Below are 13,239 nucleotides of genomic sequence, written 5' to 3'. Positions count from 1 at the left end.
AATAAAACACAGTAAGTGGAAGGTACAAAATAAGTGTATGTCTGTCTATCTGCATGTATGAATGATGGCAGAAAAAGATCTAACTTACATCTATAAGATTAGTTTTATTTAAATTAGCCATGTACCATTAATGAAATACACTTAAAGTAGATAATAAAACATTTAGAAGTCCTACTCTGCCTTGTGGATTTTATCATTGAAAAATATCAAGGTGAAAGGTAGCATTGAAAATGACTGGATTATTTTTATTTATTTATTTTTTAGCAAAAGTCAGAGATGGACAGGCAGGAAGAGTGATGAAAATCATCATTGTGGCACCTTAGTTGTTCATTGATTACTTCTCATATGTGCCTTGACCAGGGGGCTCCAGCTGAGCCAGTGACCCCTTGCTCAAGGCAGTGACTATGGGGTCATGTCTATGATCCCACGCTCAAGCTGCTGACCCCATGCCCATGTTGGCAATCTCAGGATTTCAAACCTGGGTCTTCAGCTTCCCAGGCCAATGCTCTACCCACTGTGCCATCACCCGGTCAGGCGATGACTATGGTTTCTTGTCTAAGAGACTGGGAATACCATTAACTAAGGAAGATAGATGGGGAAGACCCACCTTGAAAGTGAAAATATTAACATTTACTGGCTGCTTCCTAAGTCTTAACTGGAGTCTACAAAGGAGATTAGGAAGGAGCTTTGGAGAGAAGAATTTGTGCCATGTGTCATGGGAGCCCAGCCATGGGAAGATAACTTGAAGTGTGCGTTGGCATGGAAGCTGCAAAGGGAAGGAGAATTCAAGAAGAAAAGACTCGAGGCTTTAAGGACAGACTGCAAGATGATTAGCAGGATCTGTGCTGGAGTAAGGTGAGCAGAATGAGTACTGAGAAGAAGCCCTTAGATCAAGCTTTAAGTGAACAGACTAATAGGGTGCTGGGCCTACTGGTAAGAGATTAAGGAAGAAATGGAAAACAAGAAATAAAGAAAGCAAGAATGGATTTCATTTTCTCAGGAAGTTCAACACCAAAAGGGAAAACAGGATGGATTGTGAAAAGAAATGCAGCCTCAAGGGAAGTTATCTTGGAATAGACAACAACCATTTTTAAGAATAAAACTAATTACCTAGAGCTTTCAGGGAAATGAGTGTCCTGGGTAATCATCTTTTCTTCATAATGTAATGCTGCCTTTTAAAACACCAAAGCTAATTTTGACCAATTTGGAAATAACCTAAGTCACCAGTAATAGCAATATCAGCATGGTGAATTGCCTTTAACCATGAATGATACTCTATCATGACTTAAATAAAACTCATTAGACTTTTTGTTGTTGTTTTGTATTTTTCTGAAGTGAGAAGCGAGGAGGCAGGGAGACACCTCCGTGTGCCCGACTGGGATCTACCCAGCATGCCCACCAGGGGGCGATGCTCTGCCCATCTGGGATGTTGCTCCATTGCAACCGGAGCCATTTTAGTGCCTGAGGCAGAGGCCATATAGCCATCCTCAGGGCCCAGGCCAACTTTGCTCCAATGGAGCCTTGGCTGTGGGAGAGGAAGAGAGAAAGAGAGAGAGAGAAAGGAGAAGGGGAAGGGTGGAGAAACAGATGGGTGCTTCTAATGTGTGCCCTGGCCAGGAGTCGAACCCAGGACTTCCACAAGCCAGGCTGACACTCTGCCACTGAGCCAGCAGGCCAGATCCCCCATTTGACATTTTTTAACCCCCATTTCGATTTCTCAGTCATTGCTATTGACTGCAGGACCTGTTGAGGCCTACAGGACTATATACCTCTGCACGTGCCACAGGAGCTATCTTGAATTCTTTTTCTTTTTTTTTTTTTATACATTGTTGAGTATTTTTCTTTTACTATCAGTGATCTTCTCCCATAGTTTGCCATAATTTTCTGTCTAGTCTGCTCATAAGCGGGGTTAAAGTATATTCAGCCCTGACAGATGAATCTACTTGGTATATTGACTCAGCCAAGTTTCTGAACTTAAAGGCTAAGGTCCACACCTAGCCAGTCACCAGGTTACTCTTGATATTTGTGGTAGCCTTTCCCTATGTGGTTATATCTCAGATATACAATTTAATATAAAACCAAGAGTAACTTGGTATGAGCACCTGAGAAGAGCTTTTGAACATAGCATACAAGCTGCAATATTTGAATTTAGGGACATTTATTTATCTCTTTAGCCAAAGACCTCTTTGGAAGCCTTTATGTATTTGCTGATCTCAACAGAAGAACCCTTAGAGAGGGCTAATTAGCTATATCTTCCTTCAGGTGTAACAGATTCCCACCTCTAAGCTGATAATTCTCTCAATACCAGTAGAAAAACGGAATGTCTCTCCTTCTCAATTAACACCCATCCTCCAGAAGAAAATAGCATTTATTGTGTATTAACTAAAATAAAATAGCCTCTGCTTTCCCACCTTGTATCTGCTGCCTGGGTGATACAAGTAGATTTGAGTTCCACAGACTGTACAACCTGGAGTCTTTTTTTTTTTTTTTCTTTTTTGTATTTTTCTGAAGCTGGAAACAGGGAGAGACAGACAGACTCCCGCATGTGCCCGACCGGGGTCCACCCGGCACACCCACCAGGGGCGATGCTCTGCCCCTCCGGGGCGTCTCTCTGCCGCGACCAGAGCCACTCTAGCGCCTGGGGCAGAGGCCAAGGAGCCATCCCCAGCGCTCGGGCCATCTTTGCTCCAATGGAGCCTTGGCTGCGGGAGGGGAAGAGAGAGACAGAGAGGAAGGAGAGGGGGAGGGGTGGAGAAGCAAATGGGCGCTTCTCCTATGTGCCCTGGCCGGGAATCGAACCCAGGTCCCCCGCACGCCAGGCCGACGCTCTACCGCTGAGCCAACCAGCCAGGGCCACAACCTGGGGTCTTAACAATCCAGAGACCATCAGCTACAGACCTTGGTCTTAAACAGTGCAGCTAGGGGCTAGATACAGGTCTCTTTTGACATGAGAATTGGTAAATTCATAAAGGGTTTTAATAGAAAAAAATGGAGAGTTTCTGGTGTTCTGAATTCCATAAACTCGTAATTCTGAAAGTGAGGCAAAAATATCCTAAGTAGTGAAAGGCCACTAGTAATATCAGGGTGGTCTCTCATCAAGGCCCAGAGGCTGGCTTCCTTATAGGGTGACATTTATTATTTTGGTGATTTATCAGAGTCTGGCTTTTAGCTTTTCAGGTTCAGAAACTAGTTTAATCAACATACAAAGAATAGATTCATTATAAGACCTGGGCTTACCTTAACCAAGCTTACAAGATTGATCTATAAACCAAAATGCCAGTTGACATTTACATGGAAAAATATAACTGACTGATATTCTTAAAAGTATAATTGACCAGCTCATTCTTTCCCTGTAGGCAGGCCCACACAGGGAAGCAGGTCATAAACAAGTTAGTTGGTGAACATGAAATCAGAATAAAGTTGAATCATGTTGAATAACATAGGCTAAGAGAGTAATCCAACCACAGTAAATATGGTCCCACCAGTGAAACTAAATTTCTTTAAATCTGTAGGCTAAGACAGTCTCTGTCCTGATCAGTATTTGGATAGACACCTGCCAATGTCTTGTTCGGTTTTTTTATGCCTCAAGGCTAACGTAGGCCCAAATCCACCCAAGTCACCTCCCACGTTAGTCTTTCTCTAGATATTAATACTTTCCGTCAGCTTATATCATAGCTATTCCTTTGCTTAAGTTTACAGTTTAAATTTCAATGAACAATCTTATGTTCAAATTTCTGTGACCCCCTCACTCTGCTCACAGTGGTCAGGAGGAGAGGGAGAGGGGGCATAGATAAGGGGTAGGTGGGGGAGCTCACCCGCTCTAAGGGTTATCAGTCCTTCACCAATAAATCTTACATGTTTTTGCTATATTCCTCTGCTACCTGTATATCATTAATAGTTTTCTTTAAATCAACTCACTTTTTGAAAATAACTTTATTTTAAAAGATTTACCCCTACCACCTGGCTAGGCGGTGGCGCAGTGGATAGAGTGTTGGACTGGGATGTGGAGGACCCAGGTTTTTTTTTGTTTGGTTGGTTTTTTTGTATTTTTTTTCTGAAGCTGGAAACGGGGAGTAACAAGTAACAGTCAGACAGACTCCCGCATGCGCCCGACCGGGATCCACCCGGCACGCCCACCAGGGGGTGACGCTCTGCCCACCAGGGGGCGATGCTCTGCCCCTCCGGGGCGTCGCTCTTTTGCAACCAGAGCCACTCTAGCGCCTGGGGCAGAGGCCAAGGAGCCATCCCCAGCGCCCGGGCCATCTTTGCTCCATTGGAGCCTCGCTGCGGAAGGGGAAGAGAGAGACAGAGAGGAAGGAGAGGGGGAGAGGTGGAGAAGCAAATGGGCGCTTCTCCTGTGTACCCTGGCCGGGAATCGAACCGGGACTTCTGCACGCCAGGCCGAGGCTCTACCACTGAGCCAACCGGCCAGGGCCTGAGGACCCAGGTTTGAGACCCCAAGGTCACCAGCTTGAGCGTGAGCTCATCTGGTTTGAGCAAAAGCCCACCAGCTTGAACCCAAGGTCGCTGGCTCCAGCAAGGGGTTACTTGGTCTGCTGAAGGCCCGCAGTCAAGGCACATATGAGAAAGCAATCAATGAACAACTAAGGTGTTGCAACGTGCAATGAAAAACTAATGATTGATGCTTCTCATCTCTCTCCATTCCTGTCTGTCTGTCCCTGTCTATCCCTCTCTCTGACTCACTCTCTGTCTGTAAAAAATTAAAAGATTTACCCCTACCATAAATGGAAAATGACTATTCTTTGTCCTAAAAATAAACAGACCGAAAATAAAAGCTCATTTTTGCCATGTACTTTTTTTAGCTAGACACATTTGCCAGGGAAAACTCTAAGCCTGAGCAGGTCCGTGTTGACAGTACACTAGCACCAAACTGAGACTCTCTCCTTGACATCATCAAAAACCTCAAAAGAGGAATGAGCAACAGAATAATTTAGGAGGTCATTCTGTCTTTGTCCACCTACCATCTGAAAAATAATTTACATTAGGTGTCTCACATGTGAGGGAAATGTGACCTAGGCTTTTTGAGAGTTTAAGGGAAGCTGAAAATTGTTTCCATAGCTGTAGTGATGCCTCCTTTCTGGCCTCACCTGAGCCCTCATCTTGCCTGGTACTGCACTGATAACCAACCCCTGCTTCTCCCTGCACAGGTACACACTGGCTGCTCAGGACCTGGTGATGCGTGCCCGCGGCATCCTGAAGGACAGAGGATGGCGGATATCTAATGACCGACTGGGCTCAGGAGATGACATTTCTGTATATGTCATCCCTTTAATACATGGGAACAAACTGTCATGAAACGGCTCAGGATTGTTAGATCAGAAGGAAGAAAGCTAGGATGCCTCTGGGCAGGGTAGGACCGGGAAGTGCCCTGCAGAGTTCCAGGTGATGCCACCTCTTCCCATCCCAGATGGGGAATTTGTTGCCCAAAGGCCTCTGGCTGTGCGTCAAGAGGATCCTTAAGTTTCAGTTTCCTCTTTTGTAACAGGTCTGGATACTCAACAGAAGCAAAACATGAAGGCTGCTATGGAGTGTTTCTTATGTTTCCTTTAGTAGGCCTCCTAGGTAGCCCTTTCTTACTTTGGGTATACACATCATATTTATTTTGTCTGGAGTGCTGGGGTCTAATTTTCAGGTCTAATTGGCAGAAGACTCTTCAGCCTGATGTCAAGCTGCCCTTTTCTCTACGGGTTAAAAGTGCTGCATTGGAAAATTGGGTATCATGCCTCAGAAAGTGTGAGTGCCCGCCTTCTCGTAAGCTTGAGGTTTATTTCAGGGAATGATGTCTATGTGTCTCTCTTTCTGTCTCTCTTTATTCTTTCATGGTGATGATGGGGTGAGGCAGGGATTTTTTTTTTCCTTTTTTATTCCTTGAATCTTAATTGTTTCCATAGAACAGGCCGGGGACTTTCCAATTTTGTGTGAGGAATTTGTGTGTCAAAGTCCAAACCGGGCTGTCGCCATATCCTGCAGTCCACACCCCCAGCCATCTGGAGCAGTGCCCTGGCTGACAGAGTGCTGTCTTTGTTGTGTAATAATTTGTTCTTGAGTTGAATTTTCTCACTAAAGCAGTGTTTTCATGAAATTTGGGCTATTTCTTTGGACCAACAGCTCCTCTATTGTCCTTAAGGGTCCCCCCTGTGTGGTTTGAGGTTTCGGAATCTGGCTTTTCATTTCTGGAATGGTTGCTTCTGACCTCCAGCCCATCCCCTGCTGTGCCCTGAGGACAGATATAAGCAGTGTTTAGCAGGGCTGTTTAGGAAGTCCCTTGTATCAGTCAGCTCATCATACATCACATCAGGACCATTCCTCCACTTTGAATCCAGGCTCCATGGGCTGTGACTGTCTCCAAGACCACTCCCAACAACGTGCACGTGTCAGAGTCTCAAGAAACAGTGGGCCTACTCTTGCCATCGTCTTTCAGCAAGGCCCACACAGACTGAATCTGATAAAATGGAATTTGAATTGGGTTGGCTGGTCATTCTCATGCTGTGCATCTGCTCCTTCTCCACAGAAATGTCCCTGCCACCCAACCACTCGGACCCCAATTCCCACTGTCCCTCTTCCTCTGAGTGTTCCTCACTGAGCATCAGCAGAGTAGACAGATTAGTTCTACCTGCTGCTTCACTGCCAGGAAGAATTGCAAAATATTTTTAGAAATCCCTTCTGTCTTTTAGACTGGTTCTCTGCATTGGGGGTCCTTGTAGAGCAACATCCAATTACCAACTCTTCTTCCTGAAGAGCTCCTGTGGTATCATCACCATCATGACAACTTTTTGTAATTAAACATCCAATAAAGAGGTCATTGGTGTGATTCCCCCCCCCCCCCCAAATGCTGGAGAGTGAGTTCCAGTTTTTTCGTTTGTCTGAAGCCCTTCCCACAGGAGCAGACAGGAACCGTTCCACTGGATAGTTCATAGTCTGCAGTCCTGAAGTTACATACATTTTCTTAGAAATGGCCTGGACCCTTCCTATTCTAAGTTCATCCCACAGTATGGAAACAGTGTCCAGTCTGGCAGGTGAAATACTGTGGGAATTCATCCCCAGGGAGGTCATGAAAATGTTGCCTGGGAAGAATTGGACTACAGCCTTGTTAGGAGTGTTCATCTGACAGCTTCCCTCCTCCTCCAATAAATCTTAGCTTTCAAGCAGAATATTATATTCTGGAAAAACGTGCACGCATGCTACAGCAGTGTGGTCTCTTGTCTGTTCCTGCCTTGACCCTCAGAGCCACACAGATTGGAAACTTGAGTTTTCCCTGGAGGGCTGCGCAGCAGCTTTAGGAGCTGTCCTCAGAAGCAGTCACTGCTCTCCCATGTTCCCATTGCCTTTCATTTTTTTCCTTTCCTGGGCTTCTATGTAAGCCCTGTCTTGAATTTCTCCAGTTTTATTTGAGCCATGAGAATCCGAGTTTGGGTGTAGATGTCTTGACAACCTTCTACTCAATTCATTGATCCATTTACTGCCAAGACATGCTTCAGGAAAATCTCTGTAACCCCCTTATTCAATTTATCCAATTCTTGAGCATTAAGTCCTACTGATTTTAATCAGAAAGGTACCTAGGAATTATTTTAAAAGCCCCCTCGAGCAGAAAGATCTCAGTAGCTAGTTGAAGCCATGATTCTGTTTGGGGAGGGGAGGGAAACTACAAATGAGGTAAATAAATCAAATGTGGAAAAAATGATTTGTTAATGCTCATAGGAAATTCCCCGGCTCTGATACTGCTCTGTGAGTTGAGCTTCCTCAGTCCCGGCCTCATTACCAGGCCGCACACAGTCCCATGCAGGGCAGTAACTGTCTACTTACCAGGCTGGCTCCTGGAGCATTCCTGGAAAGGTCAAAAGGTAACACTCAAAATTCCGCAGAACCTATTTATACGTCGTGGTTCTGAAATCTTATGTATCTGAGTTAGAGTCAAATCTGCTTGCCCTCACTGCCTCAGAGGAAGTCTTGTTTAATAAAAAGCTTTCGTTTTCCGAGTCAGCTGTTTATGGTTGTCCTGGGGTATGCATGGCCACTTCCTTTAATGAAAGGCTCTTTCAGTTCTAAATCTCGTTGTTGGGCTGGCCCCTGCTCTGTAGAATATTTGGTGACACTCTCTTCCCTAAAGAGAGCAAACTCAGACTCCATCCTCACTGCAGCGTTTTCCAGGCAACATCCTACCTGTGTTGTGGGAACACCTGAGGTCGGTGGTGCCAGCAGTCTGAGGAATAGAGTGCGTTCTGCTGTGGTGGTGCTTACATAACTGCTGTTCTTGGGCTCAGAGGAAGAGCTGAGAATTGGGTGAGGCCAAGGACTCAGCTGTCTAATAGGACAAAGCCAGAAAATGTGGGACTTTCAGTTCTTTTCTACAGTATTCAGCCTTGGGAAATTTCGGGTGTTTAGTGTTTTGTTAGCAACCTAAACCTCCCTGGGGCTGCATGAACTCAGCTGTGCTCACTCTTTTCACTCTTCTATGTATTTGCTTACTTTCTGGAAGACCTGCTGCTGTAGATAGCTATTGATGGGTAGGGATAAGAGTCCCAGACCCAGATTTGGCCTCAGATCTTGGCCATTCACGTAGGGTTTTTTGGTTTATCAAGAGGACTAGTATGGAAACACTTAGAAAAATCTCTCCCACATCCTTAAAATTCTGATTCTCCTCTTGATCTCATCTCCTTTCTCATTTGCAGTCAACCTTCTTTACAAGGCTACGAGTGGCCAGTGGTTTTCTTCCCAGCACAGCTGGAGGAGCTGTCCTTTCTTTAAGTGACTCAGCAGCCTCACTCTCTTCAGAGTGAAGCTGTTAAGTTTTTATGAGATTCTATTTTCAGTAAGTTAATCCTTCTGGGACATTTGGATAAAGCAGTGAGAGTCACCGTCTATGCAAAGAACAACCACACTGACCCAAAAAGTTATCAGATCTAAGAAAAAACGAAAAAGCATATGTTAGGAATTTGGATTTTTTATAAAGGTTTTTTTTAAAGACTTTATTTATTTCAGGAGAAAAAGAGATAGAAGGGGTGGGGGAAGCAAGAAGCATCAACTCCCATACGTGCTTTGACCAGGCAAGCCCAGGGTTTCGAATTGGCACCCTCAGCATTCCAGGTCAATGCTTTATCCACTGCACCATCACAGGTCAGGCAGGAACTTGGATTTTTGAGGATTTACAATTGCAGAGAAATTTCGCAGCCTGCACACCTTAGTCCACCTTGCTGAGCAATCTGTGGCTTTGCGTGGGTGATGTGTGAGTACACTGGGGTTTTTCAAAGGACACTACATGAGCAGCCCAATTTGACTTATATGTCAGCATCGTGGCAGCTCTTTGAGTGCCAGTCTGGGGAGTACTGCACTTCTAGTCCATGATGTTGTCTGTAAATAGCTTTCATTTTTCCTCTGCATCTTGGATGTTTTGTTCATGTAAAAACCAGGTAGACAGTGACCAAATGAGGCTGTATATGTACTGTTTTCTACTATGATGTACTTGAAGGAGAATCTCGTGTCCTCCCCTCTTCCAACCTTCCATAGTATTTTGTGTTTGTCTGGGGAGTCCTGAGGTTACTCCTTTATTTCTGTTTTGCCTCCATTTCCTTTGTTTCTTCTGGGGGCCAAGGGAGGTCCACAGTGGAGATCATTTGTAAGGACTGTATCGTAGGGTCTAGGTTTCCAAAATGCTCTGCGTGCAGCAAATGAGAGGGATCTGCCTGAAAGTGGTTTCAGAACCCTGTACTTTATGCTTTGTGATTGTGAAAACTTGACTTCTGTAACCCAAAAGTGAAAACTGTTTAGTATTGGGGATTTATTTTGTGTGTTTTGAAACTTAGGTTCAATGTTCCCTCGGAAAAACTAAAGAAATGTATATACTCAATGAGACATTTTAAAATAAAATATATATGTATATAAGATACCTTTAGTAAAACCTTTCTGTGTCATTTCTTTAATTCACTGTGAAGTTTCTTCATATCAGGTAATGAAATGATAGTGAGAGTGCCGTGATCTAATACGGAGTTGTCAACTGTGAGGAGACTCAAAAGCAAATCAAAGGGAATGAGTGCCACCACTATGATCTTCACAGGAACAGCAGTAAAGGTTGCACATTTTAACAAGGCCACCAGAGGAATGACCATGGATATTACTCCCAAAAGTTATTCTTCCTTATTTTATTGAGGTATGACTTACATATAGTATTATATTATACTAGAAAGCCCTGCGGTCATATGAAATGACCGTTGTTCTAGATATTATAAATTGTAATTAAAATGATTTGTGCAAAGGTGTCTGCTAATTCAAACTGAATTACCCAGGGCAGGCAGCGAGGACGCCCCTTTGCTTAGTGCCCCACGGGGTTTCCCCCTTCTACTTGCTTAATTGCTTAAAGTAGAGTGCAATGAAGGAAACCACTGGCGGTACATTTCTTAAGAGCCACCGCTAGCTCAATAAATAAAGGTGATTTAAATAATAAAATGTTAATTCACATGTCAAAGATCTCTTTGTACGCAACATTTCTTGTGCAGATCTTTCCATCATTTTTAAGCTCGCCTTGCAGAGGACCATCAATAATTTTTAATTTTACATCCGTTCTTTCACAAACTCTTGAACAGGCAACATAAAGTTGACCGTGTCCAAATGCAGGCTCAGGTAAAAAAAATGCCAACACGCTTAAGCGTTTGGCCCTGAGACTTATTGATGGTCATAGCAAAGTCAAGTTTTACAGGAAATTGTCTACGTCTCAATTGAAACGGCAACCCTGTTTGAGATGGAGTCAAATCAATTCTTGAAATGACATGTATTTCACCTTTAGAGGAGCCAGTCAAAGACTTAGCTATTATGACATTATTTTTCAATTGGAGAACTTCCAGTCTTGTACCATTGCAAAGACCCCTTCTGGTGTTAAGATTTCTTAACAGCATAATAATTGCTCCAATCTTTAACCTCAATTTGTGAGGTGGCATGCCAGAAGGCGGGACTATTTGAATGCCGTGGCAACTTCACCCCATTGGCTACTACAGTTATGCAAGCAACCAATAAGCTATCGGCGACAGACACTTAAGCCGCATATAATAAAGATTAGTTTCAGGTATACAACATAATGATTTGATATTTGGATATATTATAATATGATCACTACAATAAGTCTAATTAATATCTGTCACTGTATGTAGTTACAGAATTTATTTCCCTTGTGATGAGAACTTTTAAGTTGTACTCTCAGCAATATTTAAATATGCAATACAATATTAGTAACTGTAATCATCATGCTGTACATTATATCCCCATGACTTATTTATTTTATAACTGAAAGTTTGTACCTTTTGACTTATTCATTCATTTTGTCTATCCCCCACTCCACCTTTGACAACCACCATCTGTTCTCTGTATTTATTTATTTATTTATTTATATTTTTTATTCAGTGAGAGGAGGGGAGGCAGAAACAGACTCCTGCATGTGCCTTGAGATCCACTCACCAAGCCCACTACAGGGTGATGCTCTGCCCATCTAGGGCATTGCTCAGCAACCAAGCTATTTTTAGTGCCTGAGGTGGAGGCCATAGAGCCATTCTCAGCACCTGGGGCCAACTCGCTCCAATCAAGCCATGGATGCAGGAGGGGAAGTGGGGAAGAGAGAGAGAGATGCAAGAGGAAGAGGGGTGGAAAAACAAATGAGCACTTCTGTGTGCCCTGACTGGGAATCAAACCTGGAACATCCACACATCAGGCCAATGCTCTACCACTGAGCCAACCAGCCAGCACTCTGTATTTATGTTAGTTTTTTTTTTAAGATTTCACATTTAAGTGAGATCATATGGTAATACTCTTTCACTGATTTATTTCACTTAGCCTAGTGCCCTCAGGACCATCCATGTTGTCACAAAAGGCAAGATTTTATTCTTTTTTTCATGACTGAATAATATTCCTGTGTGTGTCTATATATACCACAGTCTTTTTATCCATTTATCCGTAAACATTTTGGTTGTTTCCGTATCTTGGCTATTGTAAATAATGCTGCAGTGAATATGAGGTGCATATGTCTTGAGTCACTGTTTCACTCTGGATAAATATCTGTAAGTGTATTGCTAGATCATATGATAGTTTTTAATTTTTTTTTGAGTAATCTCCATAATGTTTTCCATGGTGGCTGCACTATTTACACACCCACCAACAGTGCACAAGGGTTCCTTTTTCTCCACATTTATGCCCTCACTTGTTACTTTCTGTTATTTTTTTTTATCAGTGCCATGTAACAGGTGTAAGGTGTGGTTTTGATTTTCATTTCCCTGATGATTAGTGATGTTAAGTATCTTTTCATTTACCTGTTGGCCATCTATATGTCATCTTTGAGAAAATGTCCATTTATCCTCTGCCAATTTTTTAATTGGATTGCTTGTTTTTATTGAGTTGTATAAATTATTTATTTTGGATTTTAATCCCTTATCAGAGACATGATTTGCAAATATTTTCTCCCATTCAGTAAGTTGCCTTTTCATTTTGTTACTTTTCTTTGTTATGCAGAAGCTTTATTGTTTATTGTAGTCCCACTTGTTTATTTTTGCATTTGTTACCTTCACTTTTGTTGTCAGGTCCAAAAAATCATTGTCAAGACCAATGTCAAGGAGCTTGCTGATGATGTTTTCTTCTAGGAGTTTCATGTTTTCAGGTCTTATTTTTAAAGTCTTTAATCCATTATTTGAGATTTTTCTTGTTTCCTGAGATAGGTAGGCATTTATCACTATGAACTTCCCTCTTAGAACTGCTTTTGCTGCATCTCATGTTTTTTTATGTTGTATTTTCATTTTCATTTGTATCAAGGTATATTTTTTATCTCTCTCTTGATTTTCTCATTGGCCTGTTGTTTGTTCAGTCTGTTGTTTGTTCAGTAGCATGTTGTTTAATATCCACATATTTGTGAATTTTCTAGTTTTCTTCTTACAGTTGATTTCTAGTTTTATTCCATTATGGTAAAAAAATATGCTTGATATGATTTTACATCTTCTTAAATTTGTTAAGACTTATTTTGTGGCCTAATATATCTTTTATGGCGAATGTTCCATGCGCTATTGAGAAGAATGTGTATTCTTGCTTTTTAATCGAAACTTCTGTATATGTTAATTCTATCTGGTCTAAATGTGTCATTTAAGGCCAGTGTTTCTTTATGGATTTTTCTGTCTTGATGATGTATCCATTGATTTAAGTAGAGTATTAAAGTTCCCTACTATTATAGTTATCTATTACTCCCTATAGGTC

At 42.5% G+C, this 13,239-nt stretch overlaps 1 protein-coding gene across 3 annotated transcripts in view; it reads left to right on the top strand.

Annotated features, from left to right (window-relative positions):
* PPM1H (protein phosphatase, Mg2+/Mn2+ dependent 1H) overlaps nucleotides 1–13,239 on the top strand; it is a 372,339-nt gene that overhangs the window by 348,947 nt on the left and 10,153 nt on the right. For 2 of the 3 annotated variants that reach the window (XM_066258891.1, XM_066258889.1), the window contains one exon: nucleotides 5,169–9,904. The exons of the other annotated variant lie outside the window; for it this stretch is intronic. In XM_066258891.1, coding sequence (XP_066114988.1) covers nucleotides 5,169–5,316 — 148 coding nt within the window. In that variant the 3' untranslated portion in view covers nucleotides 5,317–9,904. Of the gene's footprint in view, nucleotides 1–5,168; nucleotides 9,905–13,239 lie in introns of those variants that run through there. 3 annotated transcript variants of the gene reach the window in all.

The sequence above is a fragment of the Saccopteryx bilineata genome, chromosome 2, assembly GCF_036850765.1.
Source record: "Saccopteryx bilineata isolate mSacBil1 chromosome 2, mSacBil1_pri_phased_curated, whole genome shotgun sequence".
Classification (NCBI taxonomy): Eukaryota; Metazoa; Chordata; class Mammalia; order Chiroptera; family Emballonuridae; genus Saccopteryx; species Saccopteryx bilineata.
This window is presented reverse-complemented; position numbering and strand designations above follow the sequence as displayed.